The sequence below is a fragment of the Myotis yumanensis genome, unplaced genomic scaffold, assembly GCF_028538775.1.
Source record: "Myotis yumanensis isolate MYYU_CA2020_CCGP unplaced genomic scaffold, mMyoYum1.0.hap1 SCAF_4, whole genome shotgun sequence".
In the NCBI taxonomy this organism is placed as follows: domain Eukaryota; kingdom Metazoa; phylum Chordata; class Mammalia; order Chiroptera; family Vespertilionidae; genus Myotis; species Myotis yumanensis.
In genome coordinates, this window is record NW_027223755.1 from 98,968,150 (window position 1) to 98,983,379 (window position 15,230).

A 15,230-nucleotide genomic window follows, 5' to 3' on the forward strand; every position below is an offset into this window, starting at 1 on the left:
CCAGATGAATTTTAAGAAAACCTAAACCAGCTGTTTAAAAGTAACCCTGGAACTCCTGTGAACCCAGCACTTGGAGTCCCTTGGAGATCACAGAACCCCCAGTCTGAACTGTTTACATAACCATGCACTGTCTTCTCCCTCCCAGCAGCCAGAGGTAGGAGTGACCCATGAGAGTCAGCAAGGGAGCCAGCCGGGCTCCAGAGCAGAGGAGTCGTGGAAGATTCGGAAGGAGCTGGACGAGGAAACTGAGCGGAGGCAGCAGCTGGAGAAGGAAGTCAAGAGTGCCCAGGAGGAAATCCAGATTCTGCAGAATCAGAACCCCCAGGAAGCAGTGGTGAGGAAGGAGGTGCTGAAGAAGGTTCCGGACCCTGCACTTGAGGAGAGCTTCCAGCAGATGCAGCGGACGCTGACGGAGGAGCAGCACAAGAACCAGCTGCTTCAGGAGGAGTTGGAGGCGCTGCAGCTGCGGCTACGCGCCCTGGAACAGGAGACCAGGAACGGCGGGCAGGAGTACATAGTCAAGGAGGTCCTGCGCATCGAGCCAGACAGAGCCCAGGCCGACGAGGTCCTGAGGCTGAGGGAGGAGCTGGAGGAGCTAAGGCGGCAGAAGGGCACCCGGGAAGCAGAGGCAGTCCTCCTGCAGCAGCGCATTGCGGCCCTGGCTGAGGAGAAGAGCCGGGCGAGGGAGAAGGTCACTGAGAAGGAGGTGGTGAAACTGCAGAATGACCCCCAGCTGGAGGCAGAGTACCGGCAGCTGCAGGAGGACCAGCAGCAGGAGGGGAAGCACAGGGAGAAGCAGGAGGAGGAGCTGAGCTTTCTGCAGGACAAGCTAAAGAGACTGGAGAAGGAGAGGGCCATGGCTGAGGGGAAGGTCACCGTCAAGGAGGTGCTCAAGGTGGAAAAGGACATGGCAGTTGAAAGAGAGGTTGGCGACCTGAAACGCCAGTATGAGGACGAGTCTGCCAAGGCTCGTGCCCACCAGAGGGAGAAGAGCGAGCTGCTCCGAAAGATTTGGGCCTTGGAAGAGGAAAACGCCAAGGTGGTGGTGCAGGAGAAAGTGCGGGAGATCGTCCGGCCAGACCCCAAGGCAGAGAGCGAAGTGGCCAACCTCCGCCTGGAGCTTGTGGAGCAGGAGCGCAAGTACCGGGGTGCCGAGGAACAGCTGAAGAGCTACCAGGGCGAGCTGGAGGCACTGCGGAGGCGGGGCCCGCAGGTGGAAGTCAGAGAGGTGACGAAGGAAGTCATTAAGTATAAGACTGACCCTGAGATGGAGAAAGAGCTCCAGAGGCTCCGGGAGGAGATCGTGGACAAGACCAGACTCATCGAAAGGTGTGATTTAGAGATCTACCAGCTGAAGCAAGAGATCCAGGCTCTGAAAGACACTAAACCCCAGGTACAGACCAAGGAGGTAGTCCAGGAGATCCTTCAGTTTCAGGAAGACCCCCAAACCAAAGAGGAAGTAGAGTCTTTGAGGGCCAGACTATCAGAGGAACAGAAAAAGCAAGTGGACCTGGAAAGGGAGAGGGCTTCCCAAGAGGAGAAAATCAAACAGAAGGAGGAGGAGCTTTCCCAGGTGAAGGAAAAGGTGGTCCAACAGGAGGTAGTCAGGTACGAGGAGGAGCCGGGCTTGCGAGCTGAGGTGGACGCCTTCACCCAGAGCATTGATGTGGAGCTCCGGCAGATCGACCACCTGCGCGGGGAGCTGCGGCGGCTACAGCGCAGGCGGGCCGAGCTGGAGCGGCAGCTGGAGGAGCTGGAACGTGAACGGCAGGCGCGCAGGGAGGCCGAGCTGGAGGTGCAGCGCCTGAAGCAACGGCTGGCCGACCTGGAAAAGGAGGAGGGGGAAGCCCAAGAGAAGGTGACCCACAAGCAGAAAGTGGTGCTACAGCAGGACCCCCAACAGGCCCGGGAGCACTCCCTGCTCAAGCTCCAGCTGGAGGAGGAAAGGCACCGGGGGCAGGTCCTGGAGAGTGAACTGGAGACCCTAAAGAAGAAGCTCATCAACCTGGAGAAGATGGAGGTCAAGGAAAAGGTGGTCTTCTCCGAAAGTGTCCAGGTGGAGAAAGGTGACACTGAACAGGAAATTCAGAAGCTCAAGAGCAGCCTGGAGGAGGAGAGCCGGAGCAAGAGGGAACTGGATGCCGAGGTGGGCCGGCTGGAAGCCAAGCTGTCAGAACTGGAGTTCCACAACTCCAAGTCGTCCAAGGAGCTGGACTTTCTCAGGGAAGAAAACCACAAACTACAGCTGGAGCGGCAAAACCTGGAGCTGGAGACCCGGAGGCTCCAAACGGAAATTGAAATGGCGGCAACGGAAACACGGGACCTGAGAAACATGACCACAGTGGACTCTGGGACAAACCTCGACTCCAGACTATGGTCCCTGGAGAGAGAGCTGGATGACCTCAAAAGGCTCTCCAAAGACAAAGATCTTGAGATCGATGAGCTGCAGAAGCGCCTGGGCTCTGTGGCCGTCAAGAGGGAGCAGAGAGAAAACCATCTGCGGCGCTCCATTGTGGTCATCGACCCTGACACAGGCCGGGAGCTGTCCCCGGAGGAAGCCCATCGGGCTGGCCTCATCGACTGGAACATGTTTGTGAAACTCAGAAGTCAGGAGTGCGACTGGGAGGAAATATCAGTCAAGGGTCCCAATGGGGAGTCCTCCGTGATCCACGACAGGAAGTCTGGCAAGAAGTTCTCCATCGAAGAGGCCCTACAGAACGGGAGGCTGACCGCTGCTCAGTACGACCGATATGTCAACAAGGATATGTCCATCCAGGAGCTGGCCGTCCTGGTGTCTGGGCAGAAGTAGGCACAGCCCTGCCCCTCAGTCCCCTGGAAGCTGACGCTGGCTCTCCTACCCCATACCTTCTTCTCCCTGGCCCTGTGCAGGCTCCTAATCCGTGCAGAGCTGAGCATGCCACCCATGCCTTCTCGGCCAAGCTACTCAGAGTATAGCTCACGTACAAGCAGAATGGTCACTGGCTGCACCATCATTTAACCCAGGTGAGAGACCTGCTTCATCCTCCAATGATTCAAAATCACAAAGCCCTTCTTTTCTCTCCCTTGTCCTACACACGTCCATCAACAGACTCCTTGTGGGAAACCTGGAAGCAATCTGAACACTACTAAAGCACAAGACCACTGAGGCAGACCAGCCCCTCCATGCAGCAATGGCCTTCCCACACCAGATGGGGAAACTCTAGGGCAGAAAGGCCTCCCTTATACACACCCTTCCATTCATCAAAGGACTGGGCCCCTTGGGGCTGCCGACCTGCACTCACACCCCTCCAGGAGCCTGGCTGAGAGCCAACTTTCTGTCAGACTTCTAATGGTGAGACAGATCTGGGATCTGTGCCAGAAAAAGGCGCAAAGAAACCAGCACAGGCCCCTCTGTCAGCCTGACTGTCCCAGGAGAACACTCCATTCGAGACTTTTCTGGTTCTGAAATTAAAGTGTTTTTGTTGTGGACTGTGTTGCTGTTAGCCTTAGCTTCAGGGCCTTACAAGTCTTGTTTATTCTCTAATTGGTACTTAGGTATACTACACAGTTGATTTTTCACCAAATTAATTTCAGGTTCTCTGTATCTCCTATATTACATAAGAAAACGGAAAGAAATAGGGAACTCCACCTTATAGCGCAAAAAATAAACACCTGGTGGCTTGACTCTAATTTTATGCTAAGTGTGTTTTTTCCTCCTTTGTGTGTGTGATTTATTTCCCCTACTCCCTCTTGGTTTTCAGCCAGGATATCCCATATGGATATCTATTTACCAGTCCCAATCACTTACCAGTTCCTATGGGAGAAAGAATTATTAGCAAATATGGCAAAAAGAATGAGAAACAATGTATTGGAAACCTTGAAACAATTTATTAAGTTGCTTTATACAAGATTAACAATTTCCACACCACCCCCTAATACCAACCTAGTGGCTGCACCAAAGCCACAGCCCCTTTCACACTTAAGAAACGGCCGCACCAAGGAAAGCCCTGCAGCACCGCAGCCCCCAGGCCCGGAGCCCGCTCTGCCTGTAGATCTGCCTTGCCATGGCTGTTTAAGTCATTCACTCTTTCGTTACCACAAATAAAGCATAAACAAGAAAAAGAAATCTCCCCATCAAAGAAACGTTTCCCTGAGGCAAGAGGCATCACTAGATTCCTACAAATGAGGGTATTCTGCTCCAGCTGCACACTCAATGGTATGTGGGGAAGAGGGGGCACTGCAGGGGAACCGGATGTCTTGGGCAGAAAAGGAGCTCACGGGCAGTCTCTGCACGGCTCTGAGCTCAGCAATACAAATCTCTTCTTTGGCTCTTTTGCTACTTCCTAAGACTATTCTGTAAACAAACTGGAAATCCAAGTTGCAAAATATATATATAATAAAGGGATAAGAAATCCATGTAGGCCCATGTGAAACGTGTTGGTTCCTATGTAAAAAGTCAGAGCAGCGGCCTTGCTCCTCGGACACTAGACAAACCTCAGCATAAAGCATGAGTTACTGAGCACTGGACCCTGGGTGCCAGGAACCAAAAGAGCTGCCTGTGTCTCCACGTAGGTCTACATTCTGAGGAGGCTATATACTCTCTAAATATTTGAAATCACTTAGCTGGAGCAGTCAGTTGAGACATGCCTGTGGCAGAGACTTCACAGGACAGGCAAGTGCCCTAAAACTCCTCGTGAAGCAGCCAATGGTTAAATGGGAACAGCGTAATGACTTGGGAGCTCGGGGTTAATCGTCTTAAGTCTGTCTCTAATGCACTCTCCAAGCTCAGTGGTGCGTCACCCTTAAGTCAGGCATACCCCGCTGCCTGGAGAGCCCTAGGACTTCAAGGCCTGTCTATACAGCAGACACTTCACAAAGGCCCACACCTGCAGCTCCGCCTGAGAATGATTTCTAAATAAGCTGGAATGTCTATCTGTAACTTGGAACCTTTCATATCCTTGCCCTCAAAGGCCTTTGGGGCTCTGCAGTCCACCTGTATGAACTTTGGAAAAACAAAACAGAGGCCCTGGCTGAATTGGGACCTGGGATTTGAGGACCCAGATGACCTTTAAGTCAGGACGGCAGAGATTATGATGTGCAATGATAAAAAGCCTCAAATAAACCGGCTACGTCTTAAGTACAGACATCTTTTTAAAAGGTCTTCATCTGAGAGCCACACAGAGGGCCTAATTGATGTGTGTCTAATTCTGCTCCACCATAAAGGCACTGGGATTATGTCTTCCATATGACGTGTGAAAATATGACATGTGAAGAACAGTCCCACTCTATCCAATGCATTGATGGTAATGATGAAAACTGAGCCAAAAATAAGTGTCTTTAAAAATCCTATCACAATTGTTGAATCTACAAAGATCTTTCTTTAAAAGAGCTTCATTGTCATGTTTAGAGGATAAACTGGCCCCCGTGATGAGCACACACTAGCTGTTCTGAGTATTTTTCAATGAGACAAGGTAAGTCTCCCAGCTATGGCATTAGCCTGGGTTTCTGTCCATTGAGCACACAGCCTAAGGATGGGATAGACACCATGACCATCCAGGGACCCTAGTGTGGCCAAAAGGAGCCCCTGCCAGTGGGGTGCCATGAGTTACTCTGACCAAATGCCAGGGGGTTGGGCAGACTTACAACACACGTGTGCCAACGCTCAGTCCTGCCACCAGAGCTCCGTACATGACCCAGTACATTTCCCAGCCTAGAGCTGCCCCTCCAACGATTGTCCGCAACAAAGCCACGAGGCCCGGATCACCAGGCCAGTCAGTACCTCTGGAGAAGCACGAGGCTGCTCCCAAGTGAAGGCACATCACAAGTGCCAAGAGACGTTCCACTTAGCACTCACAGCCTTCTCCAGAAGAAAACCGATCGGCAGAAAGAGCGTATTGATTATCCGATTTTTCAGAGACCTATTAGTTCAGCTTCCAGCATTTCCTCTGAAGAGGTCACAATTTCCGTGGAACACCAGCCCCTTTCCCATGAAGCTGAGAAGCATCTGGAAAAGAATAAGCAAAAACAATATAAATCTTTCAGGATCTCTGATTTTCTTAAGGCAGCAGTAACCAAACCTCAAGGAGGTCACTTCTGTATGTTGAGTATGCTGAGGTTCAAACGAGCCACAAACACTTGACAGAGGTGATTTCAGTGTGTTGTTACTTATAGCAGCCTGCAGCGTGAAGGCAGCTGCTCATGGAGTGCTGTGTTCATAGCAACTCTACTATGCAATGTGGGCCACTTCTGTTATTGGCTACAACTATGCAATGGCACATGGGTTCCATGATGGGGTTTGATAGTCACATTGAAGTCAAGGAGCAATCAACATTCTCACCATCAACAGGTCCTCAGGTTCTATAAAGACAAGTTCAAAGGCACTAGCATTCTGAGTCCACATAGGAAAAAAGGCAAATCAGAAATAAGTTACACAATTAAAATGTCCAGACAGCTTCTCATTTACAACCACTCAATGGAATCCTATAGCCTGAAGAAGGTCTAAAAGGAGAGAAGAAAAGCCTACTCAGCCTGTTTTAGCATAGATGCTTTTCTGTAGCCTTTTAATACCCAGAGGAAAAACAGGGAAGAAATGGTACAAGAAAGCACTTTTCCCTTTTTTTGCTGAAAATACCACAGACCAACAGTCACATTTCCAAAGGCTCTTCATTCCTGAGGCTCTACAACAGCATTCCATTAGCTGCATCTAAGAATCAGGTCCTAGCACAGGGTAAGGCCAATTGCTGATGACAAAGGTGCCAGATTCTCACAGCTATAAACCTAGAGCTTGTACAGTGCCCCTTTCTGAAAGTCACTGCTCTCTGGAGAAGAAAATTGGGAGAAGGAAAGAGGAAATGCTGTCCCAATTCCTGTTGTGCTCCCAACTCTCTGCCTTTACATCTGAACTGAATTGACAGCTGCTCCTCTCTTGAATACATGCTGACATCAAAGGTAAAGATCCCTCCTGAAGCCTTGTCACTGTGACCTCTTGCTATTACTTGGACTTCCCCTTTCACTTAACCGTTTGAGTCCCAAGCAGCGCAATCTCGACATAAAATAAAACAAGCGCTATCACGCTGTTTGGGTCTTTTCGTACTCATTTAGAGAAAGCGCGGTTGCGCTGTTTGGGATTCTTCGACAGTGTTTTTTCAATACCCCCTGGGACTCAAACGAATCGTATGTTTTCTCGACATAAAATCTCAGCAGTGCAATTGCGCTGCTTGGGACTCAAATGGTTAAATTAAATTTACAGAGCCTTCTGTTAGCTGGTACTACCTGGAAGGTGTAGCACCTTGAATTTAAAGGCCTGTAGTGCCCCAACTAGCCAAGGGTTGGGGATTCCTCTGCCTCACGTACAGGTCACCCTGACTTCCTCTGTGATCACATGGGGTAAGGCTGATCCAGTGGCAGAGGACCAGGGGAAATCACAAAGTGGAGGAAACCTGTCCCATTCCAAGTACCCACAGAACAAGAGCCTCAAAGGACAAATCAAGACAGCACAGTGATAATACGGTGAAGATACTGAAATCTTTGGCAGCAGACGGCATCTACTGAGTGGAGAGGGGAATGACACACAGTGCACATGGCACTCTGACCACCTGGCAATTAATTACCTGGGAGACTCTGCGGGACGTGGGTAGACACGGCAGCGTGTGGGAGAGGTGCTGCGTGGGGCGGGCTGGAGTGCAAGCCAGCCAGGAGACCTGAGAGAAAACAGGAGGGAAGAAAAGAACAAGACACGCACATTGAAGACAAGAACAGAAAAGCATTCTGGGTGATTCAGAGCCCCAGACAACCTATTGGCCAGTCCTGGTGAAAGACCCTGGGGAAGGGTTCAGCACAATCCCTGAAAATGTTGCCCACAGCCATACATCAGACACACACGAGAACCCCGTACACGACAACAGAACTCACTGTTCACAGTAGTAGTCCCGGGGCACCTTTTGTGCCTCCAAATGAGGAGAGGAAAGGGAGAAGTACTTACTGTGGCTGAGGCCATGGTGAAACGTCCCAGGGGCAGGGCCCGTGACGATGGCATCCTTGGAGACCCCTGCTTTGGCAGAGGAGTCGGCGCTAAAGGAGAGCACACGGAGAGGAAATGGAGAGATGATCCCCAGGGAGTTTGAGTTCACAGCCCCGGGCAGCTTTGGGCCGCCTGTCTTGTAGGATGAGGATAGCAGATTTAAGGGCGATGAGCTGGTCAATAGCACAGCCCCACTCGTTCCTTTCTGGAGATGAAACACACAAAAGGATCAGAGCTCCAGCCTGTCCATGGCCTGCTCACAAACCAAACCTGTCAACACACAGGGTAGGGACATCGCCTGCTCCTTATGCAGGAACCCTAGTCTGCAGCCCCAAAGAGCAAGAACAGTCTCTAAACTGGCCTAACATGCCTCCTAGGACACAGTGTTCACTTTAAAAAGCAGGATGTTAAATATGCCTCCTTTGTGCAAGAAAGAAAGGGAAGAATATTATATATAGACATCCACAAATGTAGGTATGTACAGATATATGTATTTTTATATACATAAGTCACACACACACATTTGTATGTAATAATCTTTTAGAAAGAAACGGGAAAATCCTGGAAACTAAGGGACATTGTTACCTTGTTGGGTGATAGAAATAGGGCAGAAGCCAGTGAGACCTCACTGAACATACCTTTCTGTAGTTTTTTCTTTGCAACCAAATAGTCGTTTTACATAGTGGGGAAAATAAAATACCCTCTCCCATTTCCCCAACCTGCACCCAACTTCTGTAATTCCTACAGGCAGGCCTCACCAGCCATTGCACTCTGTCAGATCACCTCTGACCTGCAGAGTCCTTCAAAACCCAACTGGGAGAATCACTTTTAGAAGTACTCATCTTCCTACTGTATGAACATCTCTACATAACTAACGATCTGATAGATAGTATTAATTTCACTAACTCGTTCGGAGAGATGGGACAGAAAGGAAGCCATGAAAGGAAAGTTTTGTGACTCATTCCACACCTTCTAGATTCATAGCCTCCCTGCAAACACAGTGCTGACCAGTCCTTTCTCTCCACTCATCCTCCTAAGAAGTTTCAGGCTTTCTTGGGATTCATGCCAACAGAAAAGATAAGACGGGAAAACAAGAAGCCAGTCCTTATTATTTCTGGGTTTACTGTTCCAACCCAACCTCCAATTTCAGTTGTCTGACCAGGGCAAGGCAGGTGGCCTTGTCCACAAGACCCATAGGGTGGCTGCTGTACCAGGATACTCACTGGCAAGGAGGTAGACGATGTCACGCTGCTAACTGCACTGGGCTTCAGGGAGGAGGTCAGTAACTTGGCCACTCCCTGGGTCCCACCACTAGAATCTCCACTTGGACCCCCGGGAGGGGCCACTAGGGTCAGCTTCTGGGAAACAGGCGGTTTTTTCACTGCAGAGCCTGGGACAGGTCGGCTGGCAGGCTGTCCTGTGGAGGCAGGCTGTGCACCGGGGAGCAGATTGCCAGAAGTGGAACTCTGGACTGGTGTTCCTACAGAAGAGCTGCCAGAAGAAATCCCGTGTTTGGAGATAGAGCCGGCAAAGGGGCTATTCTTATAAGATGGCCCTGAGGAGCTGGCTGAGTGCTGTTTTGCTGGATGGCTCAGGGCAGCGGAGGACAAGGCTGGGGTCTTATGAGAACTACTGCTGGAGGCTGGCGTGCCCCCTGAAGAGGCTGGTGTGGAGGAATGGAAGCTCTGGCCTTTGGCTGCCGTCTTCACAAGCTGGATGAGGGAACGATGACACTGTGGGGAAGAGGGCTTTGGGCCCTGGAGCTTACTGACAAATGGAGCTGGGGGGGTGAAACTCTTTTGTTGTTGAGTGCCTGCATGAAAGACTTTTACTTGGGGGCCAGGCACGGGAGCTGCTGTCTGGGGTGCATGAGACGTCCGTGGCAAACCATGGTGTTTTGCTTTGGACTGGTGCCCTTCTGGCAGGCCCTTGCTCAGGGAAACCTGACAGGACAGCTCTTTATAGCCAGAACTCTCTGGTTTTTTCTCCTGAGAGGACTGCCCCAGTGCTAGAGCCTGTTCAGCCAGAAAATTGAGGGGTGACTGCAGAGAGCTGGAGGGTGGTGGGGCAGAAGGGCTAGCCTTCGTAAAGTTCCTTTTTTCTTCCGTACATAAAACACCTGCAACTTTCTCTGCAGGCACTTTCGCAGGTGCAGGCAATGTGAACTCGGAGCTCCCACTAGCTCTGCTGTTCAGCGCAGCCAGTTCCTTGGACACAGCCTCCAATGAGGAGGCTGAATTATGGATCAAGTCTCCATCCAACGAGTTCTCCAGGCTGACAGGAACAGGATTTGTTTGGTTGCCCAATGCCTGGGACGAAAGCTCCCTGTTCGCAGCTCCAGAGTTCAGGCCTCCTCCCGGGTGTTCTGAAGGCAAAGCCAAGGGCCCGCCAATCTGGCCTGATGAGACGGAAACCTTTTTATCAGGCTTAACAAATGATTCCTAAAGGAAAGTAGAAATGCTGATGTTAAGAAATGCCCAAAGACGCCAACACTGGTCCTGTTGTAAGAATGCATGTGTAAGCCCTAACCGGTTTGGCTCAGTGGATAGAGTGTTGGTCTGCGAACTGAAGGGTCCCAGGTTCGATTCTGGTTGGGGGCATGTGCCTTGGTTGCGGGCACATCCCTGGTGGGGGGTGTGCAGGAGGCAGCTGATTGATGTTTCTCTCTCATTAATGTTTCTAACTCTCTATCCCTCTCCCTTCCTCTCTGTAAAAAATCAATAAAATATATTTTAAAAAAAGAAAAAAGAATGCATGTGTGAGAATACCACAAGGTCCCAAGAATCAGGCCTTCCTATGTAATCACAAATAAGGGGGACAAGCGCAGGTGACAAGCCTCTGTGGACTTGAACACGTCCATCTGGCTGGGCCTGGGCTTACCCAAGCATGTTCTGTTGCTAGGTACACATGAACCCACAGGGAAATGCTTCTTTTCTCTGATTTTGAAAAAATACAAGACTTGAGCAAAGACACGCTCCCTACTGGCTCACACACACTATCTCAGAATGTTCCTAACTGTAATCAGAAAAGGATGCATGGCATGAAAACTGCCTTAAATTAGTTTTCTTCTCCTCCTTGATTTTTCCAAGCACCTGTCCCCTCAGGGGGTTCAAAAGAAAAGTCCTTTCATGGGGTAACAATGGGAGCTATCTTATCACTCCTGCATCCTAAGTGCTAAATGCAGTGTGCCTGAGACATTGCAGGAGCTCAACAGATACTTAGATATAAACAAAGTAAATAGCTTATTCTCCCACACTGTTCTGGTATGGTTAAGGGCACTATAAAGCGTCAGGAATTTCATTTTCAGTCTCTACTCTCTAATCACTGTACTTCCTTTCATTTCTGCTACTTAAACTCAACAAACCACCTTTCCTTTCCGTGTAGCTCTAGGCTAACCTACACTTGGCTAGGAGTGTGTTCTTCCATAAAAATATCTTTATCACAATATAATACTCTCACATATGCAGGGGCTTTTCATGCCTCAGACAGCTGTCAGGAAGACCTCATTTAATTCCACAACAACCTTGGGAACTGGCCAGGTGGGTACTGCTTCCTAAAACTGAGGATGTAGGGTATAAGTGCCCCAGCTCAGGTCTCTGCCCTGCCAACAATCCAAGGCTCCTCTGGTGGACCTGGCCTGCCTCTTGGTACAACCTCAAGAATACTATCCTGAAGAGCTGTTCCCCAGAGCAGCAAAGCTCAATGAGCTGCCATTGTCATTCAAAAGGTTTCATGAGCATAGCTGGAGAGAGAGAACAGATGGTACATGACCTGAGCAGTCAGACTCACCTTCACCTTGATTTTGGAAGGAGCCATTACTTTCTTCTTGGCCCTGAACAAAAGAATGAACACAGAAAAGGTTTAGAGGAGATCCATCAGAGATAAAAATGGCAGTTGTCTTGAGAAATCAAAACACTGAGACACTCACAGGATTGATGTCAGGTGCCCATGGCCTCGTCTGCTCTCCTTAAACAGAGTCCTGAAACAAACAGATAACAGGGTGGAGTTTACATAAGCCCCCTTAAAACAGAGACCTTGTTTCTAGAGCTCCCTACCATCCTTAGTACTCAGTACCTATTATTAATTAAATGTCAGAGCACTAGTGACTTCATTGCTGGTGAGAAGATCAGAAGTAGATGTGCTGGCCACCTGAAAGGCAAGAGTCTAAGATTTACCAAAAAAGCTATGGCTTGTCCGGCCAATGTGGCTCAGTTTGATTCCTGGTCAGAGCACATGCCCGGGTTGAAAGTTCAATCTCCAATTGGGTGGCTTGCAGGAGGCAGCTGATCAATGTTGATGTTTCTCTCTCATTGATGTTTCTTTCTCTCTCCCTCTCTAAAATAATAAAATCATATTAATAAAAAAAAGCTATGGTTCTACATCCAAACCTCTTTTAATGATGTTTCCCCCTAAAGGCAGGAGTGCTTTCCTTGATGCCCATTCTCATCTTTTAAGAGTAAAGTGTGGATTGACCCACAGTATGTCTCTTTCCAGAGAAACTCAACAAAATGATCTTTATGCCCTTCCCTTCATACCTTCAAAAGTCCAATCTGTAAGGAGAGAAGAGCAATCCCATTTACAGATGGGATACTGAAACAAGAAAAGGTTCCATGATTTGTCCAACCCACAAAAAATCAGATCCAATCAAGAACATGAGCTCCAGGGGAGGATTCTGGAAAGTTGGCAGAGTAGAAAGCATCAGAATTAATCCTCTCTCCACCTGGACAACAACTGTCCTGGCAGAATCTCTCTGAAATAACTATTTTGAACCTCTAGAGACTGATCAAAGCTAGCAGCTTCCAGGGGAAGACTTGGATGGGTAAACTGTGGGATTATTTCAGCTCTTAGCACAGTAGCAGCTACCCAACCCTTAACCCCATAGTAGGTAGCTATGCACCTGTTCCCGAAGTAGCTTGCAGGAACTAGGGTGGGCAAAAGGACCTTCTCCTACAACTATCAGGATCTGTGCTCTAATTATTGATTGCTCCTTCTGTTCAGAGAGAAGCAGCCATGTTGTTTCTCTTCCCACCATTGTGAACCCCTGCACCTCTGGTTCAAGTGACTTCTAGGAGATTTAAAGGGCCAGTGCCTTTTTTAAACACCATTTTTCAATTTTCCCCTTTTAGAAGCCAAACCTTAAAGACTAGGACATTCAAAATTGAAGCCATGGGTAAAATTAGAAAGTGACTATGCATACCCAAGGAAAAGCTCAAAAAAGATTTAAGAAAACGTTAAATCTACACTCAGGCTTCTCGTTGGCACACAGACAATCTACAGTGATAAAAACAAGTAAATAATAATAATTTTAACAAGAGAGTTCGAGTTCAAGTGGTAGTCGAAAGTGGACCCCAGAGAGCCCTGAGCAGCCCCACTGCTACCACAGAGCTAGTTATGATCACACCCTGGGAGAACCATAGCTGCTGCAGCCGGCCCCAAGCACCATCACCGTAACCATGAGCAGGGGGGTCAAGACCCAGCAGTATCCCCACTGCCCCCCTCCAGCACTGCCAACACCAAGCCCAGCACCACAGGCAGCAGCTGACAGCCAGGGCAGCCTCACATCACTGGGGGACAAGAAGGTTATTGCAACAAAGGTTTTGGAATCAGTAAACTGGTTTAATGTAAGAAACAGATATGGTTTCATCAACAGGAATGACACCAAGGAAGATGTATTTGTACACAAGGTTGCCATAAAGAAGAATAACCCCAGGAAGGACCTTTGCAGTGTAGGAGATGGAGACTGTGGAGTGTGATGTTGTTGAAGGAGAAAAGGTTGTGGAGGCAGCAAATGTTACAGGCCCTGGTGGAGTTCCAGTAAAGGCAGTAAATATGCAGCAGACCATAACCATTATAGACACTATCCACGTTGCAGGGGTCCTCCATGCAATTGCCAGAATAGTGAAAGTGGGGAAAAGAATGAGAGATAGGAGAGGGCTCCTGAAGGCCAGGCCCAACAGCGCCGGTCCTATCCCACGCAGCCCTATCCCAGGCGATGGTTACCACTATACTACATGCGGAGACCCTTTGGGCATTGCCCACAGTATTCCAACCTTCCTGTGCAGGGAGAAGTAATGGAGGGGGCTGCAAACCAGGGTGCAGGTGAATAAGGTAGACCAGTGAGACAGAATATGTATCGGGGCTATAGACCATGATTTCACGGGGCCCTCCTCACGAAAGCCTAGAGAGGATGGCAATGAAGAAGATAAAGAAAATCAAGGAGATGAGACCCAAGGTAAGCAGCCACCTCAAAGTTGGTACTGCCACAACTTCAATTACTGAAGCAGACGGCCAGAAAACCCTAAACCACAAGATGGCAAAGAGACAAAAGCAGTCGATCCACCAGCTGAGAATTTGTCTGCTCCCTAGGCTGAGCAGGGCAGGGCTGAGTAAATGCAGGCTTACCCTCTCTACCATCTGGTTTAGTCATCCAATAAGAAGAAATGCATGAAATGAAATTCCAGCAATAAGGAATGAACAAAAGATTAAAGTTGACGACCTTAAGTGCTTGCTTTTTGTCCGTTGACCAGATAACTAGAACTATCTGCATTTTCTATGCAGCATGGGGTTTTAAAGATGTCTCTTTTTAGTAATGACAAACATATGGTTTTAAAAAAATTTTAAGTATTCAAATATTACCAGTTGCTTTCCTTTTAAAAAAAATATTTTTATTTCAGAGAGGAAGGAAGAGGGAAAGAGAGATAGAAACATCAATGATGAGAGAGAATCATTGATCAGCTGCCTCCTGTATGCCCCACACTGGGGATAGAGTCCGAAATCCGGGCTTATGCCCCGACTGGGAATTGAACTGAAACCTTCTGGTTCATAAGTCAATGCTCAACCACTGAGCCATGCTGGCCAGTGACAAACATGGTTTTTTTTTAAAAAGTCTGCAAAAAAAGCAGCAGCTGGCATCAGCATGCCTTATACTTCTTGATAGTTGGCCCCAGGCCTAACACTAGCAGCAGCCTGCCTTGATTCACAGCTTGGCGTCTTCTGGGCACCTCCAAGCCCATCACAAGTAGCAGCCATCTGTAGATTGCTCTGTAGCTCATGTCAGAGAGCAAGGCAGTAACTGACTTTGCACCTCCCGGGAGGCCCCCAGAGCCACAGCACCCAGTGGTCAGCTTCAGACCACACCAGATTACAACCCTACCACATCCACAAGTGACACACTTAAGGGGTGGACTCGGTGAGCACCAAAGCCACACTGAAGCAAGTCCTGCTCCATAGG

The 15,230-nt window shown here is 49.0% G+C and overlaps 2 protein-coding genes and 1 pseudogene across 4 annotated transcripts in view; 2 read left to right on the plus strand and 1 right to left on the minus strand.

Moving 5' to 3' along the window:
* The window catches only part of PPL (periplakin), a 47,194-nt gene extending 43,525 nt beyond the window's left edge, over window positions 1-3,669 (plus strand). Inside the window, exon 22 of one of the 2 annotated variants that reach the window (XM_070413049.1) lies at window positions 149-3,669. In XM_070413049.1, the coding sequence (XP_070269150.1) occupies window positions 149-2,809 (2,661 nt within the window). In that variant the 3' untranslated portion in view covers window positions 2,810-3,669. Of the gene's footprint in view, window positions 1-145 lie in introns of both variants that reach the window. The other variant, XM_070413048.1, reaches the window with a different exon arrangement.
* A 174-nt stretch (window positions 3,670-3,843) lies between these two features.
* The window catches only part of UBN1 (ubinuclein 1), a 39,875-nt gene continuing 28,488 nt past the window's right edge, over window positions 3,844-15,230 (minus strand). Inside the window, exons 14-19 of one of the 2 annotated variants that reach the window (XM_070413050.1) lie at window positions 11,928-11,978; window positions 11,789-11,831; window positions 9,223-10,440; window positions 7,961-8,204; window positions 7,590-7,679; window positions 3,844-5,983 (exon numbers count right to left, since the gene is read on the minus strand). In XM_070413050.1, coding sequence (XP_070269151.1) covers window positions 5,934-5,983; window positions 7,590-7,679; window positions 7,961-8,204; window positions 9,223-10,440; window positions 11,789-11,831; window positions 11,928-11,978 — 1,696 coding nt within the window. In that variant the 3' untranslated portion in view covers window positions 3,844-5,933. The remainder of the gene's footprint in view (window positions 5,984-7,589; window positions 7,680-7,960; window positions 8,205-9,222; window positions 10,441-11,788; window positions 11,832-11,927; window positions 11,979-15,230) is intronic. The other variant, XM_070413051.1, reaches the window with a different exon arrangement.
* Window positions 13,435-14,628, plus strand: LOC139009084 (Y-box-binding protein 1 pseudogene; annotated as a pseudogene).